Here is a 24,444-nt window from a genome sequence, read left to right as displayed (position 1 = left end):
GTGCGCTTGAGAAGAATGTGTATTCAGTTGAGTTTGGATGTAAAGTTCTGTAGATATCTGTGAAATCCATCTGGTCCAGTGTATCATTTAAAGCTCTCGTTTCTTTGGAGATGTTGTGCTTAGAAGACCTATCGAGTATAGAAAGCGCTAGATTGAAGTCACCAAGTATAAGTGTATTATTATCTAAGTATTTCTTCACTTTGGTTAATAATTGATTGATATATTTGGCAGCTCCCACATTCGGGGCATATATATTGAGGATTGTTAAGTCCTCTTGTTGAATAGATCCTTTAAGTATGATATAGTGTCCCTCTTCATCTCTCACTACAGTCTTTGGGGTAAATTTTAGTTTATCTGATATAAGGATGGCTACCCCTGCTTTCTTTTGAGGACCATTCGAATGGTAAATGGTTCTCCAACCTTTTATTTTCAGGCTGTAGGTGTCCTTCTGTCTAAAATGAGTCTCTTGTAGACAGCAAATAGATGGGTCCTGCTTTTTTATCCAGTCTGAAACCCTGCGCCTTTTGATGGGGTCATTAAGCCCGTTCACATTCAGAGTTACTATTGAGAGATATGAGTTTAGTGTCATCATGATATCTATTCAGTCCTTGTTTTTGTGGACTGTTCCACTGAACTTCTTCTTAAAGGGGAATTTTAAGAGTCCCCCTTAAAATTTCTTGCAGAGCTGGTTTGGAGGTCACATATTCTTTTAGTTGCTGCCTGTCTTGGAAGCTCTTTATCTCTCCTTCCATTTTGAATGAGAGCCTTGCTGGATAAAGTATTCTTGGTTGCATGTTCTTTTCATTTAGGACCCTGAATATATCCTGCCAGCCCTTTCTGGCCTGCCAGGTCTCTGTGGAGAGGTCTGCTGTTACCCTAATACTCCTCCCCATAAAAGTCAGGGATTTCTTGTCTCTTGCTGCTTTAAGGATCTTCTCTTTATCTTTGGAATTTGCAAGCTTCACTATTAAATGTCGAGGTGTTGAACGGTTTTTATTGATTTTAGGGGGGGATCTCTCTATTTCCTGGATCTGAATGCCTGTTTCCCTTCCCAGATTAGGAAAGTTTTCAGCTAGAATTTGTTCAAATACATATTCTGGCCCTCTGTCCCTTTCGGCGCCCTCGGGAACCCCAATTAAACGTAGGTTTTTCTTTCTCAGGTTGTCGTTTATTTCCCTTAATCTATCCTCATGGTCTTTTAATTGTTTGTCTCTTTTTTCCTCAGTTTCCCTCTTTGCTATCAACTTGTCTTCTATGTCACTCACTCGTTCTTCCACCTCGTTAACCCTCGTCATTAGGACTTCGTTTGGATTGCATCTCATTCAATTGATTTTTAATTTCTGCCTGATTAGCTCTAAATTCTGCAGTCATGAAGTCTCTTGAGTCCTTTATACTTTTTTCTAGAGCCACCAGTAGCTGTATAATAGTGCTTCTGAATTGGCTTTCTGACATTGTATTGTAATCCAGATTTTGTAACTCTGTGGGAGAGAGGACTGTTTCTGATTCTTTCTTTTGAGGTGAGGTTTTCCTTCTAGTCATTTTGCTCAGTGCAGAGTGGCCAATAGCAAGTTGTATTGGGAAAAAGAGAAAAAGAGAGGAGAGAAAGAAGTAAAGAAAAGAGAAAGAGAAAAAAAGGGAAGAAAATAAAAACAAAAAAAAAAGAGAAGAAAAAGAGAAAGAAAAAGGAGAAAAAAAAGGGGGGTGGGGGAAGGAAGCAAATCAAAAAACAAAACAAAACAAAACAAAACAAAACAAACAAACAAACAAACAAACAAAAAAGAACCACCGGGAAGTATCTTCTGATTCTGTGTACTTTAAGTCCCTTGGCTTCTCCTGGAAGTTGTCCGTCTAGCTGGTGTTCTGGGGGAGGGGCCTGTTGTGCTGATTTTCAGGTGTTAGCAGTTGGGGGAGCTGCTGTGCCCCTGCCTGGTGCAGGGCTCAGTGGGGGTTGTTTGCCCCGTGAGGCCGCAGGAGGAACAGCCCCAGTGGCGGGGCCAGTTCTGGAAACCTGGATTCAGCTCCGGCAGGAACTCCTGAGCTCTCCGTCTGCAGGGCCTGGAGGCTCCGGGGCGGGGCCGCTGATCTGCTCAGCTCGGGGCAGGAGCGTCCTTGCTGTCCTGGGCCCTCCCGGCCTCTGCCTGTCCCGGGGGAGGCCGGATCCTGGGCTGTGTCCCGGCGCGCTGTGCTCCGGGGCCTGCGCTGGTGGATTCGCGCTCCCGGGCCGCGCAACCCCCTCCGCGGAGCTGCCGCCCGAGCCCCTCCGAGCTGCTCCTGGAACCGCGCAGCCCCCTCCGCACGGAGCCTCTTCCTCTGCCCGAGCCCCTCCGAGCTGCTCCTGGAACCGCGCAGCCCCCTCCGCACGGAGCCTCTTCCTCTGCCCGAGCCCCTCCAAGCTGCTCCCGGGGCCGCGCAGCCCCCTCCGCGGAGCCGCCGCCCGAGCCCCTCCGAGCTGCTCCGGGTCCCGCCGGGTCCCGCCGTGCGCTGCAGCCCTTAGGGAGCTCGGCGCACTCTCCTGGGCGCGCAGTTGCTCTGTTACTGTCCCGGGGATCCCGTGGGCATCCCCGCCCTCCTGGGTCCTGCTCTAACTCCCCGCGAGCCCCTTTCCGCCCGGGAAGGTCGGTGCAGCTCCTGCTCCTCCGGGACGGGGCTCTCCTGTCCTGGGGACACTCGCCCCGGCCTCAGCCCGGCTCCTCGCGGGGCCCCTCCCCCTTGAAGGCCTTTGTTTCTTTACTTCTTTTTCCCCGTCTTCCTACCTTGATAGAAGCGCGAACTCTTCTCACTGTTGCATTCCAGGTGTTCTCTCTTTAATTCTCAGGCCGAATTCATAGATTTTCAGGATGATTGGAAGGTTTTCTAGGTAATTTGGTGGAGACAGGTGATTTGCAGACCTTACTCTTCCGCCATCTTGCTCCTCCCCCTCCCTCTCTTTTTTTTTTTAATTGAAGTATACTTGACACGGTGTTACATTTCAGGTGTATAGCATAGTAATTCAATAAGTCTGTGCCTTATGCTGTGCTCACAAGTTCAGCTACCATCTGTCACCATACAGTGCTATTACAGTTCCTTTGAGTATATTCCCTAGGCTGTACCTTTTATACCTGAGACTTATTCTTTCCATAACTGGAAGTCTGTATCTCCCACTGGCCTTGGCCCATTTGACCACGCACCCATCTTCCCTCTGGCAACCATCAGTTTGTTCTCTGTATTCATGGCTCTGATTCTGCTTTCTCTTTGTTTAATCATTTGTTCTGGGTTTTTTTGTTTTAATATCATTGCATAGTTATCTACCTCTATTTATTTAAGAAAGAGAGAGAGTGTGCACCAGCAGGGGGAGAGGTAGAGGTGGGGAGGGGTGGGAGAGGCAGAAGGAGAGGGAGAAGCAGACTCCCTGCTGAGCAGGGAGCCTGATGTGGGGCTTGATCACAAGACCTGAGCTGAAGGCAGTTGCTTAATCAACAGAGCCACTCAGGTGCCCCTGTTCATTTGTTTTGATTTTTAGATTCCACATATGGGGAAAATATACAGCGTTTGTCTTTCTCTGACTTATTTTAATTAGTATTGTACTCTCTAGGTCCAACCATGTTATTGCAAATGGCAAGCTCTCGTTCTTTTTTTTTGGGGGGGGGTGAGTAATATTCCATTGTGTGTTTGTGTGTGTGTGTCATACCACATCCTCTTTATTCATTCATCTATCAGTGGACACTTGGGTTGCTTTTATATCTTGCCTATTGTAAATTATGCTGCAGTGAACATAAGGGTGCATATATTTTCTCAAATCAGTATTTTTGTTTTGGAGAGGGTAAATGCCCGGTAGAGTAGAATTACTGAGTTATATGATATTTCTGTTTTTCGTTTTTTGAGGAACCTCCATACTGGTTTTCACAGTGACTGCACCAATTTACATTCCCATCAGCAGTGCACTAGAGTTTCTTTTCCTCCATGTCCTTGCCAACACTGGTTTGTCTTTTTGCCATTCTGTGGTTTTGATTTGCATTTCCCTGATGATTAGTGAGTGATATTGAGCATCTTCTCTTGTGTCTGTTGTCTGTTGCCATCTGTATGTCTTTGGAAAAATGTCTGTTTAGGTCTTTAGTCCATTTTTAATCAGACCGTTTGGGGTTTTTTTGGTGTTGAGTTGTATTACGTTTATATATATTTTGGATATTAATCCTTAATCTGATACATCATTTGCAAATATCTTCTCCCATTTAGTAGGTTGCCTTTTCGTTTGTTGATGGTTTTGTTTGTTGTGCAAAATTTTTATTTTGATGTATTTCCAATAATTTATGTTTGCTTTTGTTTCCCTTTCCTGAGAAGATATATCTAGACAAATGTTGCCATGGTTGATGTCAGAGAAGTTACTGCCAGTTTTTTTTCTCTGAGTTTTACGGTTTTGGATCTCATATTTTAGGTCTTCAATCCATTTTGAATTTCTGTGTATAGTGTAAGAAAGTGGTCCCCCTTTATTCTTTTGCATGTAGGTGTTCAGTTTTTCCAGCACCATTTATTGAAGAGACTGTTTTTTTCTCTGTCGTATATTCTTGCCTCCTCTATCTTAGATTAATTGAATGTGGATTCATCAGGGATACTGGCCTGTGTTTGCTTGCTTGCTTGCTTTTTTAAAGTGTCTTTCTGGTTTTGGTATCAGGGTAATACTGGCCTCATAGAATGTATTTGGAAGCTTGCTTCTATCTTTTTAGAATAGTTTGAGGAGAATACGTATTAACTCTTTACATTTTTGGTGGGTTTTAGCCTGTGAATCCATCTAGTCTTGACTTGTGTTTGTTGGGAATTTTTTAAATTACTGACTTAACCTTATTACTCATAAAGAGTTTATTTAGATTTTCTGTTTCTTCCTGCTTCAGTTTTGTAACGTTGTATATTTCTGGGAATTTATCCATTTCTTCTAGGTTGTCATATAATTTTTTATAGTAGTCTCATATAATCCTTTATGTTTCTGTGATATTGGTTGTTACCTCTCCTCTTTTATCTCTGATTTTGAGTACTCTTTTTCTTGATGAGTCAGGCTATAGGTTTATCAATTTTGTTTATCTTATCAGCTAACCAGATCTTGGTTTCAATGACCTTTTCCATTTTTTAAAATTGTCTCATGTATTTCTGCTCTAAACTTTATTATTTTATTCTATCTGATGTCGGGCGTTGTTCTTTTTCTAGTTCCTTCAGATATAAGATTAGGTTGTTTATTTGAGGTTTTTTTGATTCTTTGGTAGGCCTGTATTGCTATAAATTTCCCTCGTAGAACTACTTTTTGCTGTGCTCCAAAGACTTGGGGCTGTTGTGTTACCATTTTCATTTGTTCTCATAATATTTTTTTATTTCCCTTTTGATTTCTCTGTTGGCCCATTGATTGTTTAGTAGCATGTTGTTTAGCCTCCATGTGTTTGTGTTTTTTCTTTCTTTTTCCTTGTAATTGATTTCTAGTTTTGTACTGTTATGGTTGGGAAAGATGTATGACATGATTCAGTCTTCTTAAATTTATTGAGACTTGTTTTGTGGTCTAATATGTGATCTATCCTGGAGATTCTTCATGAACACTTGAAAATAGTGTGTATTCTTTTGTTTTTGGATGGGATGTTCTGTATATATCTACTAAGTTCATCTAATCTAATGTGTCATTCAAAGACATTGTTTCCTTATTGATTTTCTGCCTGGATGGTCCATCCTTTGAGTAAGGGTGTTAAAGTGCCCTGTTATTTTTTTATTGCTGTCAGTTTCTCCCCTTATGTCTGATAATATTTGCTATATGTATTTAGGTGCCTCATTGTTGGGTACATAGATATTTACAATTGTTATATCATCTTGTTGGATTGAATACCTTTATCATTATGTAATACCATTCTTTATTTCTTGCTACAGTTTTTTATTTTTTTTAAAGATTTTATTTATTTGTTTATTCATTCATTCATTCATTCATTCATTTATTTGAGAGAGCCTCTGCACACATTTGCATGTACTACATGGGGCAGAAGGAGAGGGAGAGAGAATCTGAAGCAGACTCCCTGCTGAGTATGGAGCCGGATATGGGGCTTGATCCCTTGACTGCAAAACCACAATCTGAGCCAAAACCAAGAGTTGGATGCTCAACTGACGGAATCACCCAGGCACCCCTGCAGTCTTAGTTTTCAAATCTGTTTTGTCTGATACATGTATTGCTACTCTGGCTTTCTTCCCCCCTTCCATTTACATGGAATATCTTTTCCCATCATTTCACTTTCAGTGTCTGTGTGTCTTTAGTTCTGCCATGAGTCTCTTGTAGGCAACACATAGATAGGTCTTGGGTGTTTGTGGTTTTTTAAATCTATTCTGCCACCTTATGTCTCTTGTTTGGAGCATTTATTCCGTTTACATTTAAAGTAATTATTGATAGGTATTGTACTTATTGCTATTTCATTAGTTGTTTTCTGGTGGTCTCTGTAGTTCTCTGTTCCTTTGTTCTTTGGCTCTCTTCACTTGTTTGGTGGCTTTCTTTAGTGTCATGTTTGGTTTTCTTTTTATCTTTTGTGTACTATAGGTTTTTGATTTGTGGTTACCATGGGTTTCATATATAACATCATGGGGGTATAGCAGTCCCTTTTAAGTTGATGGCTGCTTAAGCTTGAATACATTATAAAAGTACTAGGTTACTATTTACTTTATCTTTTATATATATGATGTCATATTTTACATCTTTTTATTTCGTATATCTCCTATTTTTTCCTAATTTTAGTAGGTATAATTGATTTTACTGCTTTTGTGTTTTAACATCCATACTGACTTTATAAAGTGATTAACCTACTACTTTTATTATGTGTTTGCTTTTACTAGTGAAATTTTTTCCTTTCACAATTTTCTGACTTGTAGTTTTTTCTCCCTGCTTAAAGAATTTCCTTTAACATTTTTTTTAAAGGATGGTTTAGTGGTAATGAACTTTAATTTTTGTTTGTCCAGGTATCTCTGTCTCTCCAATACTGAATGGTGGATTATCTTGCAGGGGAGAGTATTCTTGGTTGTAAGTTTTTTCCTTTCAGCACTTTGAATATGTTCTGCCATTCCTTTCTCACCTTCAGTTTTTGCTGAAAAATTAGGTGACAGCGTTACATGGTTTCCCTTGTGTGTAACTGCTTGCTTTTCTCTTGCTGCTTGTAATATTTTCTCTTTATCTTAAATTCTGAATTTTAAATACTTTAAATTATTATGTGTCAGAGCATGGACCTTTTTGGGATTTTTGTGTTTCCTGAATTTTAGCTATTATTTCTTCAAATAAGTTTTCTGCCCCCTTGTCTCTCACTTTTTCTTCTGGGATCCCTATTCTCACTTTCTTTTTTTTTCCTGTTGTTCAGCTTGGCTGCTTTCCATTACACTGTATTCCAGCTCATTGATCCATTCTTCTGCATTTTGTAATCTGCTGTTGATTCCCTCTAGCATATTTGACCTCCCAGTTTTGTATTCTTGAGCACTGACTGGCTATTTTATTATATTTTCTATCTTTGTCAAAGTTATGAATTCATCTGTTCTTTTCTCAAGTCCAGTTGAGTATCTTTATAAATGTTACTTTGACCTTTTTATTAGGGATATTCTTTATCTCTATTTTGTTTAGATCTTTTTCTGTGATTTTGTCTCATTCTTTCAAGACTTTTCAAAAGTAGTGTTTTTGTGTAGAAGAGGTCCTGTGGTGTCCTGTACCACAATCCCCTCTTGTCACGAGACCAGCTGTGTGAGCTGTATGCACCTTCATATTGATTGTTGTGGGCATGCTGTACTGGTGGTCGGGGCTGGACCTGAGCTCAGCTGGCTCAGTATCCTGCTTTGTTAACTGCAAGTACACTGGACAACGTTTGCTATCTTTACTGTTGAGAGGTCTGGCTGCTGCTGCTGTGGACTTGCTGGTAAGTGGTCTGGCTGTCTGCAGTTAGCTGCTGTGACAGCTGTGGGCCCACTGAAGAGGGCGGGATTTGCTCCCTGTGTAGGCAGGTAAGAGGCCTAGCTGCAGGAATCAAGCACATGCTGGTGTGTGGTATTATCTCCCCTACTCTCTCCATGACAGGAGTTTCTTTGGCAGGGTGCCTGTCAATGTAGGTGGGTTGGGTGGGACAGGTCCACAGGGCAACACCACAGCAAGGCACCCGGTGCTAGCAAGGTAGATGGAGAGTATGTTAGAACTGGTTCCCAAAAGTGTCTGGCTGTGTAGTCTTGGGGAGGGCAAGAAGAATGGTGCCCACCATCAGTTTTGTTCCTGGAAGTTCCTGCAGATTCCTGTCTTTTTGGCATAGGTCCTTAGGTTAGGCAGGAAGTCTCTTTCACATATGCCCCAGGCACTTTTCAGACTGCTACATTTTTTTGCTGTGTCTGAGGTGAGTTATTTAGCATGCTGGGTCTTTATGGGCATTGTTTCAGTTTTTTAACTTCTGGCTCTCCCAGAGTTTAAAATCAGCCCCACTCATTTTCAGAGGAGCTCCTTTTTCCAGTATGGGTCTCCCAGGGCTGGGGGAGTTACATCTTGAGGTCTGATCTTGCTCCTCTGTTCTTTTCTTTGTTTTGTTGAACCAGGGGTTTGGTTCCTGACTATGGCCTTAATTCTATAATTAGCTGTGGAAGATCCGTTTAGCCAGTGTTCAGTTCATTTTCATAATTGCCACGCATGTAATTATTACCTCAGTGTGCCATGGGATGAGGTAAGCTCAGGATCCTCGCACTCCACCATCCTTCCTGCATTCCTCTTCTTTGATTTTCATCAGTGTCTTTTAGTTTTTAGTATATAGAGATCTTTTACCTCCTTGGCTAAATTTATTCCTTAGTATTTTATTGTTTTTGATGCAACTCTCAGTGAGATTGCTTGCTTTCTTTGTCACAGAACTTATTACTATAGAAATGCTACCAAAAAAAAAAAAAAAAAGAAATGCTACCAATTTTTAAATGTTTATTTTATATCCTGCAACTTTACTGAATTTGTTGATTAGATCTGGGAGTTTTTTGGTGGAGTTTTTAGCATTTTCTGCATATAAAATCCTATTGTTTGCAACTAATTGGAGACAGTTTTACTTATTCCTTCCCAAATTCTGATCTTTTATTTATTTTTCTTGCCTAATTGATTGGCTAGGACTTGCAGCCTTGCAGCATTATTTCAATAGGAGACATCCTTGTCTTATTCCCAAACTTAGAGGAAAGGCTTTAGTCTGTGGGTTTGGTATATATTATGTTGAGGTATGTTTCTTCTGTACCTGATTTGTTAAGCGCTTTTATCATGAACTGACGGAGAACTTTGTCAAATGCTTCTTCTGCATCTATTCAAATGATATATGATTTTTCTATCATTCTGTTCATTGTGATGTATCACATTGACTTGTATATGTCAAACTATCCTTGAATCCCAGGGATAAATTCCACTTGATCATGGTGAATGATCTTTTCAATGTGCTGCTGAATTTGGTTTACAAGTATTTTATTAAGAACTTTTACATCTATAGTTATCAGGGTTATTGGCCTATAGTTTCTGATAGTGTCCTTTTTTAGCTTTAGTATTAGACTAGATTGGGTGCATTCAAAGTGGTATGGCTGTAGAATCTGGCTTTTGTATCAAGATAATGCTAGTCTAGTAAAATGAGTTCGGGGATGTTCCCTCCTGTTCAGTTTTTTGGAGGAGTTTAAAAAGGATTGGCATTAATTCTTCTTCACATGTTTGGTAGAATTAACCTGTAAAGTCATCTGCTGCTGGTTTTCTTTGTTGGGAGATTTACTATTGCTAATTGAAACTCCTTAGTAGTAATAGGTGTGTTCAGATTTTTTGTTTCTTTCTCAGTCTTGATAGGTTGCATGTTTTTAAGAATTTTCCTGTTTCTTCTAGGCTGTCCAGTTTGTTGCTATATAATTATTCACGTTAGCTTCTTAGGATCCTTTGTATTTCTGTATCGTGAGTTGTATTGTTTCCTTTTTCATTTATAATTTTCTTGATTTGGGTCCTCTCTCTTTTCTTGCTTAGCCTAGCTAAAAGTTTGTCAATTTTGTTATCTTTTCAAAGAACCAGTTCTTAGTTTTGTTAACTTTTTCTATTGTTTTGGCTACATTTTTAAGAGATTATTCTGGTTGTTCCATGGACCAGGGAGACTGGTTAGGAGGTTAAGCCAAGAGATGAGGATGGCCTCGATCAGAGTAATGGCAGTGGGAAATAGAATATTAAAGAGAGATTTATGAGGTATAATAGGCAGTATGTTCTGTATTAGTGTTTTATGTTTTTTATAAAATGGGGATAACTGTAGTATTTCCAGGGTGGTTTTGAGGATTTGATGTGCTTAATATGTAAGGTATTTAGCTCAGTAAGTTGTGACATATAGTAGATATCTACTATATTAGATATCATTGCTAATGTTAGTGATCATTGCTGTTACTGTTACTACTGCTGTTGGCCAGATGTGAAGGGTAAAGGAAAAGTCAGGAATGTCTGTAAGGTTTCTGGCCCACATGACCTGTTGGATGCTACTAAAATAGGGAAAAATAGGAAAAGCAGATTTGAGACAGAAGAAATACTGAAGTACACATGAGATGTCCACGGGGTAGGTGGATTGAAGATGATCTTGACTGGAAGAAGATTCAGATTTTAGGGTCCCCAGCATATAGAAGTAATTAAAGTTATAGGTTGCGAGGATATCATACAGCAAGAATGTAAGAAAGGAGAAGAGTATAGTTCAGAATTTTTAGGGCCATCAACATTTATAGGACTAGCAGAGGAAGAAGTGGCTGGGAAGGAATGGTATTTTTCCCCCATTTTTTTTTTTCCTGATGGAAATAGAGGAAGTTAGATAAACGGATGGGTAAACTGTGTAAGGCAGCAGTGATATCCGGGTCTCCTCTCCTGCCCATGGCTCTTCTGTGACACCGCATGGCCTTTTCAGTCTCACGTCCAGTGATCCAAGCCTGTGTTTCCTAGTTGCAGCCCCTTAATCTGGAATTTCCTTCCCCTTTTTTTCTCTGTCCTGTTCAGGCCCCTGGAGAAGCTACCTTTGACCTGCCATGGCCTTCTCTTCTCTGAGAATATGTATGTAGCACTTGCACTGGGGAGCACCAAGATAGACTAGAGTTGTTCTAGTTTCTAGAAACAAACTTTGGTTTAAATCCTGACTCTGTGACTTAACAGCTAGTTGTCTTTAGGCAGGCTTCAATATCCTTATTTATCTTATTTTGTGAGTTGTAAATACTCCTGAGAACATTTCCTGAAAATGTATGTAATGCCTAGCATCTAGGAGACAACTCTGTAAATATTATTAACGTTATTACATTACTTTTTTATTTTAAAGATTGATTTATGTATTTGAGAGGGAAACAGTCCTCAAGCAGATTCCCTGCCAAGATTACAGCCCAACGTGGGGCTCAATCCCACAACCCATGGGATCATCACCCAAGCCGAAACCAAGAGTGTATACTTACTGACTGAGCCACCTGGGCACCCCTTATTAATTTATTTTTAAGATTTTGTTTTTAAGTAATCTCCACATCCAACATGGGGCTCAAACTTACCACCTCGAGATCAAGAGCCACATGCTCTACTGACTCCAGGTGCCCCACATTAATTACTTTAAAAATTTTTATTTTAGAGAGAGAGAGAGAGAAACCCGCAAAGCAAGAGGGGCAGAAGGAGGAGAGTCTCAAGCTGCCTCTGTGCTGAGTGCTGAGCCCAATGTGGAGCTTGGTCTCATGACTGAGATCACAACCTGAACTGAAACCAAGAGTGGACGCATAACCAACTGAGCCACCTGACAACCCTTAATTACTTTTTTGTGTTGCTTTCTGCACTAGATTTTGAGTGCCTTTTTTGGTAGTATTCTCATTACTATTTTTGTAAATGTGCAGTAAATTTTATCAAGGAATGAATGAATGGATTTTATAGGTATTAACATTATACATATTGAGGTAGACATTTTGTTAATCATTTCTGTTGTTAGCTTTTCTGTTCAGAGATCTTATTGGCTTATCATTTTTATCATCTTCTTATTTACTAAAATCCATGTTAACAGAATCTGGTAGTCCAGAGATCAAGAAACCTACATTTATGGATGAGGAAGTCCAAAATCTACTCATCAAGATGACAGGCTTGAATTTGCAGAAGGTTTTTAAGCCAGCTATACAAGAACTGAAGCCACCAACCTATAAGCTAATGACCCAGGCACAGTTGGAGGAGGTATGTAAATGTAGAAATATTGGTAGAATGCCTTTCTTGAAAGGGTTAATACACAAGATTTCCAGAGGCCCCTCCAGAGCGATAGCTGCTCTTCCATAAGCACTCATGATGGGACTTCCAGGCACAGATTGAGAGAAGAAATGGGAGCAGGCAGGGAGAAGCAGGGAGCATGGCTGAAAATAGGCAGATTGGAGGATGTGGGTCAGGCCTATGTGTCCACATAGAGTCTCCTTTGCTCCCAAACCTGGCTGAGCATCCTTCCTTTGTCCTGCCTGGCTCAGCTTCCTTCCTAAGAAACCTCTTCTGTGAGCTTCTTTGAGGCTGAATGCTTTGGTGTGATTATGAGATATTGCTGAACCACATCCTACTCTAGGTACCAGGGTCCTCCTGGAGTCATGGGTTTGAGTGGTTTATGGAACATGCTTTGATGTATGAATCTGTGAAGCATTATTTCTCCTTTTTCTAATTCAAAAGTAAGTTACAGTCATAGCAAAAATTTCAGATATCTAATAGTACATCCCAAGAAGAGTAAAAGTCCCATTTTCACTTCTCAGAGGTAATCACTGCTAACAGTATGGCATGGAGCAGTGTGGTCAGTGGTTAAGAACATGGGCTCAGGAGTTGGGTTGCCAGGGCTCAAATCCCAGTGCTGCAACTTTGTAGCAGTTTACTTAACATGTGTATGCCTCAGTTTTCTCTTCCATGAAGTGTCACCTAGCTCAGAAGGTAGTTGTAGGCATTAAATGAGGCGGATACATTCAGAGTATTTGAACAATATATGGTGCATAGTACATGCACAATAAATGAAATCCTTTATTCTATTTCAGGCAGCTTTTGTTGCCCTCGGTCTGTCTCAGAGTATTCCTTTGCTACGTTGAGAATGGTTGAACCTGCAGGTGGTACTCTCCGCCACACCACAGAGTTTGCAAAGGCCAGGGCCCGGGAGCCTTTTCACTTAGTGGCTACAGCTTCTTCTCTCTTTAGTTCTTGGCATTTTTTAAATCAGCATCTGCTTTTGTCAAAAGATCCTTTTGGTTTGTAACCCTGTGGCTCTCCTTAAGAAATATTTTATTTTTTTAGGCTACAAGAAAAGCAATTGAGGCAGCTAAAGTACGATTAAAAATGCCACCAGTTCTGGAAGAACGAGTGCCAATAAATGATGTGTTAGCTGAAGATAAGATATTGGAAGGAACAGAAACAGCCAAATACGTATTTACTGATATATCATATAGCATACCACACCGGGTGAGTACATGTCTAATTGCAAAATGATCTTTATTTGAAATATGTGGAGATGGGCCCGAGGGATGAGGGTCAACATTATTGTGACCCGGTATCTCTGAATCTTCCAAACCAGAATTCCTGTGACTGGGTGAGACCCTTCTGGAAGATCCAGCCCAGCATAAGGAAGAAGAGAAATGCAGACCAGCCCTACATCAGCATGTTACCATTTCCTTACAGATTATGGACCCACTTTATTCCAGACTGACTGCAGAGACAGAGACAGGTGTGCTAAGACAGAACTCGGGGTTTACAGACAGAAACCCATCTCCAGACCACAAATAGGCAGAAATCTTCAAGGCAATGGGAGAAGGGGATTCTTTCTACCCAAGTTAGGCTAACCCCCTTAGCTGAAACATTTTGAGAAAGTGGTTTCTTTCCTGTAAATTCTTGATACCCAGACTTCCCAAAGGAATTTCACTTTTTAGAATTTGCAGCAAGAATGACAGGTTTTCCCTAATTTTCAGACACCACTGCTGCTTCTGTTGTGGATTTTATTCTCTAGATCCTCTTCCCTTTTTTTTTTTTTTTTAAATATTTTATTTATTTATGATCGACAGAGAGGGAGGGAGAGAGAGAGAGAGAGAGAGGCAGAGACACAGGCAGAGGGAGAAGCAGGGTCCATGCACCGGAGCCCGACGTGGGATTCGATCCCGGGTCTCCAGGATCGCGCCCTGGGCCAAAGGCAGGCGCTAAACCGCTGCGCCACCCAGGGATCCCTAGATCCTCTTCCCTTGATGGCCAGTTCCAAAAGAACACTCCGGCACTTATAAAATAGATCACTTTTGTATTGAATTTTTTCAACTGAGGGTGAAACAAGCAATTTACAAGGTAGCCCACAAAATGCAGAATAGTGTGTAATGCTGTGGTTGGGAGAAGGGCCACCCCACATTAGTCTTTTTGTCATCTATGATTATGGTTAGAAGACATGATTTGAGCGATGTCCACGTCTGTATATCAGCCACCTGTACACCTGACATGATGAACAGAGATCACAGAGTTTCATTTTAATTAAAATTTTTGCTTTGGGGTGCTTTGAAGGCTGTTTATGGAACATTTTATAACCTGAAATGGAGAAAGGACTTAGAATTCAAATTACCACACTCCTTTTGAGGAATGTTATTTAGACATCTGTTATGTTTTATTTGTAGTACTTGATGATAGTTTTAATTATATTATCCTGAGAACACATTCAGAGACTCTTACACCTGAAAACTTGAAAGTACCATTTGGTTAATTTAAACGTTAATCAGATGTGTATCAGTTACCTGCTATGTGCAAAATTCTGTGTAATCACTGGGTATCGCAATGAATTGTAATATGCAGTTCCTGCCCCTTTTCAGCTCTCTGACAGTATCTGAGCAGTGTCAAGAATCTTGCACATGGGGGCACCTGGGTGGCTCAGCTGGTTGAGCGTCTGACTTCAGCTCAGGTCATGATCCCAGGATCCCATGATCGAGCCCTGCATCAGGCTCCCTCCTCGGCAGAGCTGCTTCTCCCTCTCCCTCTGCCACTTTCTTGCCTGTGTTTGCACACTCTGTCAAATAAGTAAAATTTAAAAAATCTTACACATGATAAATTGCCAGTCAACTGGCACAAACAGTGGGTAGAATTCTGAGGGAAGTGATCTCATAGCCTAGGACTTGGTAGTTGGAAGAGTGAAGAGACCAGAGGCAGGTGGACTAGTCAGTCTCTTACACATTTATGTCTCATGTCAATTCGAGGAATTATAGAGATGTGGAATTAAGACTCCACATTCTTGGGTTTTTTCCTTTTATCCCAGGGACTTTAGAAGTAGATCACAAAGTCGTAAAGTCTGTTTCAGTGAGACTTTAGGATAGGATGGGAAAGTGAAGCAATTTAAAAGATCTCATAGCACTTCTTTCCTCTGAAATGGATTTAGATGAATCTGACCAGCTTTTTTCCCTTGAACCATTTTATGTATTAAACCCACTATAGGACCATAGTTGGCAGTTAGTAAATACTTTCATTTTAGATTTCTGATTGTCAGAGGCACGGCAGTGATTAGTGAAAGAAGTATCAAATCTTGCCAAGTCTTTGAGGTTTAAAATTATCATATATGATTGCATTTTCTATCTCCCAGATACATTTTATATTTTGATTGCAAATTATAATGGTGCTTAGTGGAACATTGGAACTAGAAATAAGTCTCCACAAACTTACCCTCAATTGTGTTCTATTTCAGGAGCGTTTTATTGTTGTCAGAGAACCAAGTGGCACACTACGCAAAGCTTCTTGGGAAGAACGGGACAGGATGATACAAATTTATTTTCCAAAAGAAGGCCGTAGAGTTTTAACACCAGTAATTTTCAAGGAAGAAAATCTTAGGGTAAGGTGATTTTAGTTTCATAGAGTCAGTAGTGATGGTTTCTTTGTGGAACAAGTTGGCTCTGGTGCTGCAGGGCATTCTGCTTTGATAAACACAGATACATGTTTCTAATGACTCCTCTACTGTTATCTTGCAATTGGCTTAGCTGGGATTTGAATTTGGTGTGACAACAATTATGAAGCCTGTATGATTTCTGCCTGCCTCTTACTGGGCACAGAAGTGGATGGGCACATCTGTCATGGCATCAGGGCAGGTGTTGATTTTTCTCATCTAATTCCAACTATGCTTCGTGGTTTTAGAACATGTACAGCCAGGACCGACATGTTGATGTCCTCAATCTCTGTGTTGCCCAGTTTGAGCCAGATTCTGCTGAATATATCAAAGTGAGTATATTTTATAGTTTCTAAAGTATGGGCTTAAGTATGGTTATGAGTAGGATTTTTGCAGAAGGGAAGAACATCTATCATAACTGAACATCTGTTGATTACCTGATGTATACCAGATATTTTATCCTCACAACAGCCCTTGAATTAGAGATGGGAGAATTTAAGCTTGGAGAGTTATGGAGCTTGGTACAAGTTGCATAGCTAGTAGGTGATAGCATTAAGGATCCAAACTTTATAGCAGAGCTGCTTCTCTTTTCATTTTATCATACAGGAACAGTCATTTACTAAAATTTGCCAAAATCTGTTTTACAATTCAATTTAATAAGTAATCATGTAGTGCTCTCTATGTATAAGATAGTATTGTGGATAGCATAGGTGATGACATGAACTAGCATAGGATGTACTATCAAAGCTTGCAGTCCAGAAATGATTGAGAAGGGTGCTAGATAAGTATGCAGATAACTATCACCTTAGGTTTAAGATGTTAGGTGCTAAGAGAAGATTAGAAAGTGCTCTCAGTGTAGGTTTCATATGGGTCTTGAACAGGGTTCTAGAAGGGCAAGGAACATTGTGAAGTTGGGTGAGAAGAGGTGTTTCAGGCAGGGAGAGGAAACAAAGTGTGCTTGCAAATGGCCAGTTATCTGGTTTGCTTTTACATGCAATATAAATGTATGGGAGGTGTTCAAGGTTAAGCTAGAAAAGTAAATGGGGCCATGTGACAGGTGACTTCAGATGCGAGGCTCAAGAATCTGGACTTCAGTCAGGCCTTTGAAACCTTTTGAACACAGGAATGCCCTTATCTTAGTCCTCAGTTTGCAAGATCAATCTGGAAGAACTGAAGGAATGTTAGTTAATAAGGTGGAACGGGGTAATTGATGGGATAAGGAGAAAAGGGAGGAGTGAAAAAATACCGATTTTTTAAAATCCTCTAATGACCAAGATAATGGTGATCCATTATTTCTAGTGGTCTACATATATGTAATAGGTGCTGCATAAATAGTGCTTGGCTGCTGAAAAGTAATTGGTTTGACTGTAAATGTGCAGCAGACTTGTTCCAGGCTGCACACACTTCTACAGTAGAGGGCTGATCTAAACCATACCTGTTGGTTAAAGAGAGTAGAAGCAGGTATACGTAGACCTGGTTTAGTGATACTTTCTTGGGCAACACTTAGTCAAATAATTGTGTATCCAGTAATGCTCACTTTTTATTTTCATGTTTATGAAAAAAATTGCATTTTATGTGGGTAGATTCATCATCAGACCTACGAAGACATAGATAAACATGGGAAGTATGACCTTTTACGTTCAACAAGACACTTTGGTGGAATGGCTTGGTATTTTGTAAATAAGAAAAAGATTGATGGTTTACTGATTGACCAGATTCAGAGAGATCTGTAAGTATGATCTTAGTAAGTAAAAGAAATTCTTACTATTACAGTAAATCTGTATTTAAGCTATTTTCTCCCAGTGATGACAGGGTATTGTCCAGTGATAAATACCCTTCACTTATTTATGTGTTTGTTCTTCCAGCGTAACCCAGTTTTCTCAGCCTTTGCTTCTGTGTTAAACAGGGCTAGATTCTTTAAGAGTAAGTGGCTGTGGCTCTGTATTATAGATCTTGAATACTGACTTACCTTGGCCTCACTGGTGTTCCTTGGTATCCGTGAACTTTCCAGACGCTCAAAGGGAATTAAATGGGCAACGTAAGACATAAGCCCTGGCAGGTGCTTGTTTTCCAGTGGAACTGGGGCTTTTCAGTAAAAGTCATTATTTATGAAAACACTACAGTTTTTGATATTCCTTGCTTTTGCAAGATTTTTAAGGCACTGACAGAATTACAATTTTTTTTTCCAAAGTCGCATGAATCATGGAACGTCTACTGTATTTTAACTGGTGTGCTTCCGGGTTTCTATCTGAAACAATAGTGTATTTTACAGCTTGTGATGAAACTGAAAAGAAAATTGTTTTTGAGTATCAGTTGGATTAGAAATCCCAAAATGACAAGGAAAAGAAACCAGCACAGCTCTAAGGAAGTCAACTTTCTATGGAAAGTCCTTGACTGACTCAGAAGTCTGAACTGCAAGAGGGTTTAGTGATTATGGCTGCCTTCAGACTATAGGGGGCTGTGACTCAGCTTATCCTCCCTGTCATCTAATCAAAGCCATTCACATAAAGGTCCTAAGGCATTTGGAAATAGAAGGTTCCACAGGTATTATCTAAGAAATACAGCCCATATTTGGAAACAGCACCATTTCTCATAGAAGCAGCATTCTTGGAGTCAGACGCGCTACCGTTGCGCCACGAGGTCGGCCTAGAAGCAGCATTCTTAATGGTAGAGGTCTTCAGGCCAGCCCACTTCAGCAAGTGTAGTATAATCCAATTCAGTGGGCAGAAATAGACCTTCATCCCACATAAATAGGGGGCTGGTTGGCACTCACGATGATACTCAAAAGGGATCTACTTTCAAGTGAGTCGGCAGTGACATCTGTGAATGAATTTTCTTATGAAGTTTTTTGGATCAAATCATTCTGAAATTATTTTATTATAAAGACATGTAATATTTTTGTAGATAATTAGAGTAAGAAATGTGTAATTGAACATTAAAGTTCTTTATTAAAGTGTACTAATATAGGCTATTATAGTAATACTCATTACCACATATGAGCTTTTACATCTGAAGCAGTTTACTTGTATACTGGGAGTGAGTTTTGAGTACTTAACCATTCCTGTGGGCTTTCTGCCCAGGACAGCATGCTGCAAACCCCAGACTAGACAGTAGAGGGTGCACGTCCTCCTGAATGGAACCCAAGGCAGAACGGGGATTCTGCAGTTTATTTCAGACTCAAGTCCCACTATTGGTTTTGAGAGTCTTTAAAAATTTTTTTGAACATGTAAATTGATTTGCTCTTATTTTCAAATACAGGCTGGATTTTAAGCTAACTTGTTCAGTAAGATGCAGGCATTATACTTTAGCATGAATGTAATGAAGCCCTAAAGAGGAATCTAAATATAGAAACCCAGTTAAGCTCTTTACAGGACCACATGCCTACGCTCCAAAGAGAATGTTATCATTTGGGGAATTTTGCTGCCATGTTTATTAGAATCTGTTAGATTATAACAAGCACAGTGCATTTGTAATGAATATGTTTTTTTTTTTTTTTTTTTTTACCTGAAACATTTTACTATATGAACAGCGCTGGTTTCTCAGTTCTCCCAGAAGATGGCCTTGAGAGTGGACAGACCTTGGGATAAGCCTAGAGGATTTCTCTCAGGCCACCATGGCTTGAAAAATTATTTACCTCTTTCCACACTCTCAGGCCACTCTTTATCCCCCAGCGCAGATATAATAGGAAAACGGGGAAAATTAGTGAGTTAGCTGGGGGAACACTGAATTAGGATATCTTCACCGCTCCAACCCCAACTGGAAGCCAGTAAACTCAGTATACATATCACAACCTCAAAAGCACAAGCATTTTATTTTTTTATTTATTTTTTTATTTTTATTTTTTTTTTATTTTATTTATGATAGTTATACAGAGAGAGAGAGAGAGAGAGAGAGAGAGAGGCAGAGACATAGGCAGAGGGAGAAGCAGGCTCCATGCACCGGGAGCCCGACGTGGGATTCGATCCCGGGTCTCCAGGATCGCGCCCTGGGCCAAAGGCAGGCGCCAAACCGCTGCGCCACCCAGGGATCCCAGCACAAGCATTTTAGAAAGTTTATTTACCCCTCAGCTTTGAGATGGCAGATGGCAGGCAAGTGTTAGTCAACACTTGCCTGTGTTGAGAAGATAGTGAGAAGATATGTGAGAAGAAGAAGAAGAAGAAGAAGTGTTAGTCAACACTTGCCTGTGTTGAGAAGATAGTGAGAAGATATGTGAGAAGATAGTGATTGGTTTGGGGGAAGGTGAAGGAGATTCTTATGCTAATTAAAATTGTTTAGAGTTTCTAGAAAGGTAAGTACAAGCCAGAAGAACTGAATTCTAGCTTGCTGAAGCAGAACCTGACATTGCTTCTGATGCAGGAAGCAAAATTTTAGATTTGCTTCACTAGGACACTCATTTTTATAACCAGTGGGTTTCTATGAATAGACTGGGGCCTGGGAGTCTTTCCTTGGATTCTCAGGCATTTCATAGAGGCATTTATTCATTAATTTGGAGTCTTAATGAAAATTTGTTAGGAGAGGTCAATGCTAATGAACTTGAAGGCTAGTGGCTTTGAGCATCCCCTGCACACCAGCTTATGTGGGATGAAGGTGATATTCCTGCCCTCAGAGTTAGATTACATTATTTGCTGGTGAGGTGGGTTGGCCTGGCACCCACCCATCTACCATTAAGAATGCTGTTTCTATGAGAAATGATGCTCCATTTCCAAAAGAATATAGTCACATTTAGACTATATTCAGGTTCATAAATTGGGCACTGCCTGTACAGATTCCTGCCCTGCCTACCTTAGAGTACATATAAAGATTAAACTGGCCAGTTTACTGAAAATGCCTTTGAAAATAAGTTTGAAAATATCAAACTAAAGGCTTAAAAAATTTCTGGCCTGAGGAAAGTCTCAAGTGTAACTTAAAGTTGGCACACATTTATAGGACTGTGAAGCAAATGAAGAAAACCCACTGATAGCAGTAAACCCTTTCACTCTAGAGTCGATGATGCCACCAGCTTGGTCCAGCTATATCACATCCTCCATCCAGATGGCCAGTCTGCTCAGGAGGCCAAGGAGCAGGCTGCTGAGGGATTACATTTAATTAAGGTAAAGGGATTTTTCCCACACTGGCTGTTTTGTGGTGATAATGGAGTTGGGAAGATTCTGAAGTGGGTCATATTTAATGGTAACTAAACAGATTGACACATACAGAAAATCTGTGATCTTAAAATAGTAACTAGAGCCCCATATTTCTTCATCTGATAATAGAAACAGATGGGATGGGGGTGTGGGAGCTGCAGCTGGAGTCCAAGCAGTTCAGATAGTAGAGCAGCAGCTCCCTTGTGATCAGGTCACCAGAGGGCAGGGTGGAGTACAAGGCAGCCCATGTTCCTGATCACATTCCTGTCCTGAATGGGAGAAGGTGGTGCTTGTATATTACTAAGCCTTGGTTGCATTATCATCTTGAACTGCATACCTCGCAGAACCACGGGTTTACTACATATATTTCTCTGTCATTGTATAATTTTTGCCTAATGCTCAGAACAGACATAGTTTTGTGGGTCTGGCTTCTCTCCCAATCTTATTTTATGCATACTGCAAAAACATTTCTAAGGATACAAATGACCAGTGATGAGCCCACCCCCTAGGAGGAGCAGAGAGAAACTGTGGTACTAATTCTGGTTTTCTGTGATATTTGGGAAAATATTCTTTAAAGTGAAAAATTAGTTTGCTGACTTTCATCCTCTAAATTTATCTTGATGATCTGGCAAGAAGTACAATGTCAGGTTTTAATTTTTTTCTGGAAACAAGCTAAGGGAGATGGCAGCCATATCAGGATTCTTCTGGTGTTTAGAATTACTGTAGCTTGTCTGGTCCATGTAGTAGTAGGCTTATTGTTTCATAGTCAGAAAAACAATTGTGAACCTTGGAAGACTTTTTAAACTGGACCGTTGCTAATGCAGGAATGGGAAACTTTAGTGTATGTTGCTTAAAAGAGTTTTTTTTGTTTTTTTTTTTTAAACAGGTCTTTGCAAAAACAGAAGCACAGAAAGGAGCATATATAGAATTAACACTACAGGCTTATCAAGAAACCGTCATTAGCCATTCTGCAGCTTCCTGAAAACATTTTTAAAATAAATTTCATTTTACTAATTGTAACTCGCTTTCTCTGTTGATGTTTTTAACAGTGCCTCTACTGAAATACAAAGAAATCTTTGATACTCCACTCATTTTCCTAGGTTATGAGGGGATGATAATTGAGAAGTATATTTGAGTGTCTGGTTAGAATTTCTCTAATCCTGTGCAGTGTAAACAACAAAAAAGCACTTCTATCTCTCTATATCACTAAATAGTTTAAACAGAGCCCAGCTTAAAGAGGTCAGAGGAGCTGGGTTTCAGATCCTGATTTGAGAAACAGATAATTAACTACAAGACAAAATTAGGGTTGAGGCATAAAAACCCAAGCATACCAACTTGGTGGGAACATGATCAAGAAAAAGGGTTAAGAGAATGTGGGCTGATCCCTAGGGGAGGTGTAGTTTGGTTCAGCCTTCTAAAACAAGGAGCTTATTTTCATTATTTAGAAAGGAAACTTTCAAGTATTTTTGTTAATTCAAAAGATTTTATGAGATAACAGTCTAATGACAGTATGAAAAAAAAATCAAAGCCCACACTTAGTTTACTTAATGAGGAAACAATGATTTAGATGCTGCACATAAATGACTCCTAAGATGAGAAGAGCAGTGTGCTCCCAGTGGGCCACAAACAGCCTTTCCATATAAAATCTAAGGAGGTTCTCAAGAGTCTAAAGCACTGTGGTCAGGGTGGCGATCGATACCTGTCCATCATAATGATCTGTGTAGTGGGGTTCTCAAGAAACATTACACTCAATCATCCAAAATATCTTCATCCAGGTTGATGTCTGTTGTGTCAATATCTTCTAATTCTAAATTATCCAGATCTACTTCCAGTTCGACTAAACTCTGCAAAGAAAAGAGTTATATAGCACTTTGTTATCTCTGATAAACTTTTGAAGCTACCTCTGATTCATGATCCAAAGAGAACCAAAGCAATAGTCAAAAGGGACATTCTCTCATTTCAGAGCCCCTGCTCTGAAAGTGATTACGTCACTTGAAATGCAGAGGCCTGCCCATCCTGCAGCCGTTCATGGGGAGAAAGGAGTGCACCTGGGGTTCCCATGCAAAGTCTGGGTATGGTGTCTGTACCTTTTCTTCTTTGTTGGCTGTGTGGGAGGTGACAATTACTGGAGTAGGAGAAGCAGGTTTCCCATCAAGTTCCTGAAAGGCCAAGTGGAGATACATATATAAAAATGGAGAATTTGTTCAGGTAATTTTCCCCCAGTGGAAGGCTGTTCAGGATTAGGAAATAGGAGATGACACTTAAAATGAACAAATCTTAACCAGATTATCTCAGGCAGTATTCTGACCTGTTGAGCTGCAGATCTTGAGGGCTGAAAGCCTTTTGCCTCTTCCATAACATTTCTTTCTTCATTTGGCTATCAGAATAAAGTAATAATGAAATATTCTGAAGTCATTAATTCATTTATGAATTTGATCCAAATCTCAATTATCAGCTCTCAATCCAACAATAAAGTATGTAAAGTATGAACACACTTCTACACTCTAGTCACACTAAATGAGGTCTGCTCCCTGGCGACTCACCGTGACAAGTGGGTACTGCTTGGCTGGCCACAGATCAGCATGTGTTTCCTTCACCCATTCTTCTACAACAAAGGCTTCTTTTAATCCAGGAAAAAGGTTTTCATATTCTGTTGGATCTGCAAGGGATTCTGCTGCTTTCTGATTGACTTTTGAAAGATTTTCTCTCCAGAGTTTCACCACCCTATTGTACAGATCAAGGAACCAAAGGGAAACTTGAGTAAGCGTGCTCTAGTTTTTATCTGAAACATTTGTTCCTAAAATTAAAAGTCTGTACCTTGAAACCTGACTGGGTAAGTAAGTCCGGGCTAGGAAGGCGGCTTCAGGCAATCGACCTGTTCTAATCAAGAGTTCCAGGCAGGCATCTAGCCTAAAGATGAAAAAGGAGAGGCACTATTACCAAGAAGAGACAAATGTAGTGTTGCAAGGTCAGCATTCTCTCCCCAACTTCCACACATATACCTCACACCTCATTTCTGTCACTGAGTCATGCACTTATCATCAGTGTGTTTACATAATCAATGGACTCCAAGAGCATGAAGGGTAGGACAGATTTGTGACCATTTTCGCTCTCTCGACAACCTGTTTTAACAACTCCTAAGAAGAATCTAAGGGGGCTTTTCAAGGCCAGCTAAGGCAGCTTAGACAAGCACATTTTCAAAGGCTTTCAGGAGATACAGGAGCAGAAACTTGGTTTCACAAGTGGGAACATTGAGGGCAGTGTCTCCAACGTGGGCTGTGCTGGACAATCCAGTGGTCTCTAGCAGGAAAATGTCCTAGTGTCTACTTTTTTAATTTCAATTTTTTTCGAAGTTTGGTAAAGTAGACAATGTGTAGAAGTCACAGGTTTTGGGGGGGAAAAAGGGTTTTTTGGCTTTTAGAAATGTAATACACTACATATATATTACCTAATATCCTCGGCATCAAATG

At 40.2% G+C, this 24,444-nt stretch overlaps 2 protein-coding genes across 7 annotated transcripts in view; one reads left to right on the top strand and one right to left on the bottom strand.

The window, feature by feature from the left end:
- MRPS22 (mitochondrial ribosomal protein S22) overlaps nucleotides 1-21,994 on the top strand; it is a 215,512-nt gene extending 193,518 nt beyond the window's left edge. For 4 of the 5 annotated variants that reach the window (XM_072792541.1, XM_072792542.1, XM_072792540.1 and 1 more), the window contains 7 exons: nucleotides 12,006-12,169; nucleotides 13,250-13,414; nucleotides 15,657-15,800; nucleotides 16,100-16,183; nucleotides 17,435-17,580; nucleotides 20,833-20,941; nucleotides 21,861-21,994. In XM_072792541.1, coding sequence (XP_072648642.1) covers nucleotides 12,006-12,169; nucleotides 13,250-13,414; nucleotides 15,657-15,800; nucleotides 16,100-16,183; nucleotides 17,435-17,580; nucleotides 20,833-20,941; nucleotides 21,861-21,956 — 908 coding nt within the window. In that variant the 3' untranslated portion in view covers nucleotides 21,957-21,994. Of the gene's footprint in view, nucleotides 1-12,005; nucleotides 12,170-13,249; nucleotides 13,415-15,656; nucleotides 15,801-16,099; nucleotides 16,184-17,434; nucleotides 17,596-20,832; nucleotides 20,942-21,860 lie in introns of all 5 variants that reach the window. The other variant, XR_012014876.1, reaches the window with a different exon arrangement.
- A 443-nt stretch (nucleotides 21,995-22,437) lies between these two features.
- COPB2 (COPI coat complex subunit beta 2) overlaps nucleotides 22,438-24,444 on the bottom strand; it is a 68,057-nt gene continuing 66,050 nt past the window's right edge. For both annotated transcript variants that reach the window (XM_072792539.1, XM_072792538.1), the window contains exons 18-22: nucleotides 23,792-23,884; nucleotides 23,518-23,698; nucleotides 23,283-23,351; nucleotides 23,062-23,133; nucleotides 22,438-22,818 (exon numbers count right to left, since the gene is read on the bottom strand). In XM_072792539.1, the coding sequence (XP_072648640.1) occupies nucleotides 22,723-22,818; nucleotides 23,062-23,133; nucleotides 23,283-23,351; nucleotides 23,518-23,698; nucleotides 23,792-23,884 (511 nt within the window). In that variant the 3' untranslated portion in view covers nucleotides 22,438-22,722. The remainder of the gene's footprint in view (nucleotides 22,819-23,061; nucleotides 23,134-23,282; nucleotides 23,352-23,517; nucleotides 23,699-23,791; nucleotides 23,885-24,444) is intronic.

Source organism: Canis lupus, chromosome 22, assembly GCF_048164855.1.
Source record: "Canis lupus baileyi chromosome 22, mCanLup2.hap1, whole genome shotgun sequence".
Lineage (NCBI taxonomy): Eukaryota > Metazoa > Chordata > Mammalia > Carnivora > Canidae > Canis > Canis lupus.
This window is presented reverse-complemented; position numbering and strand designations above follow the sequence as displayed.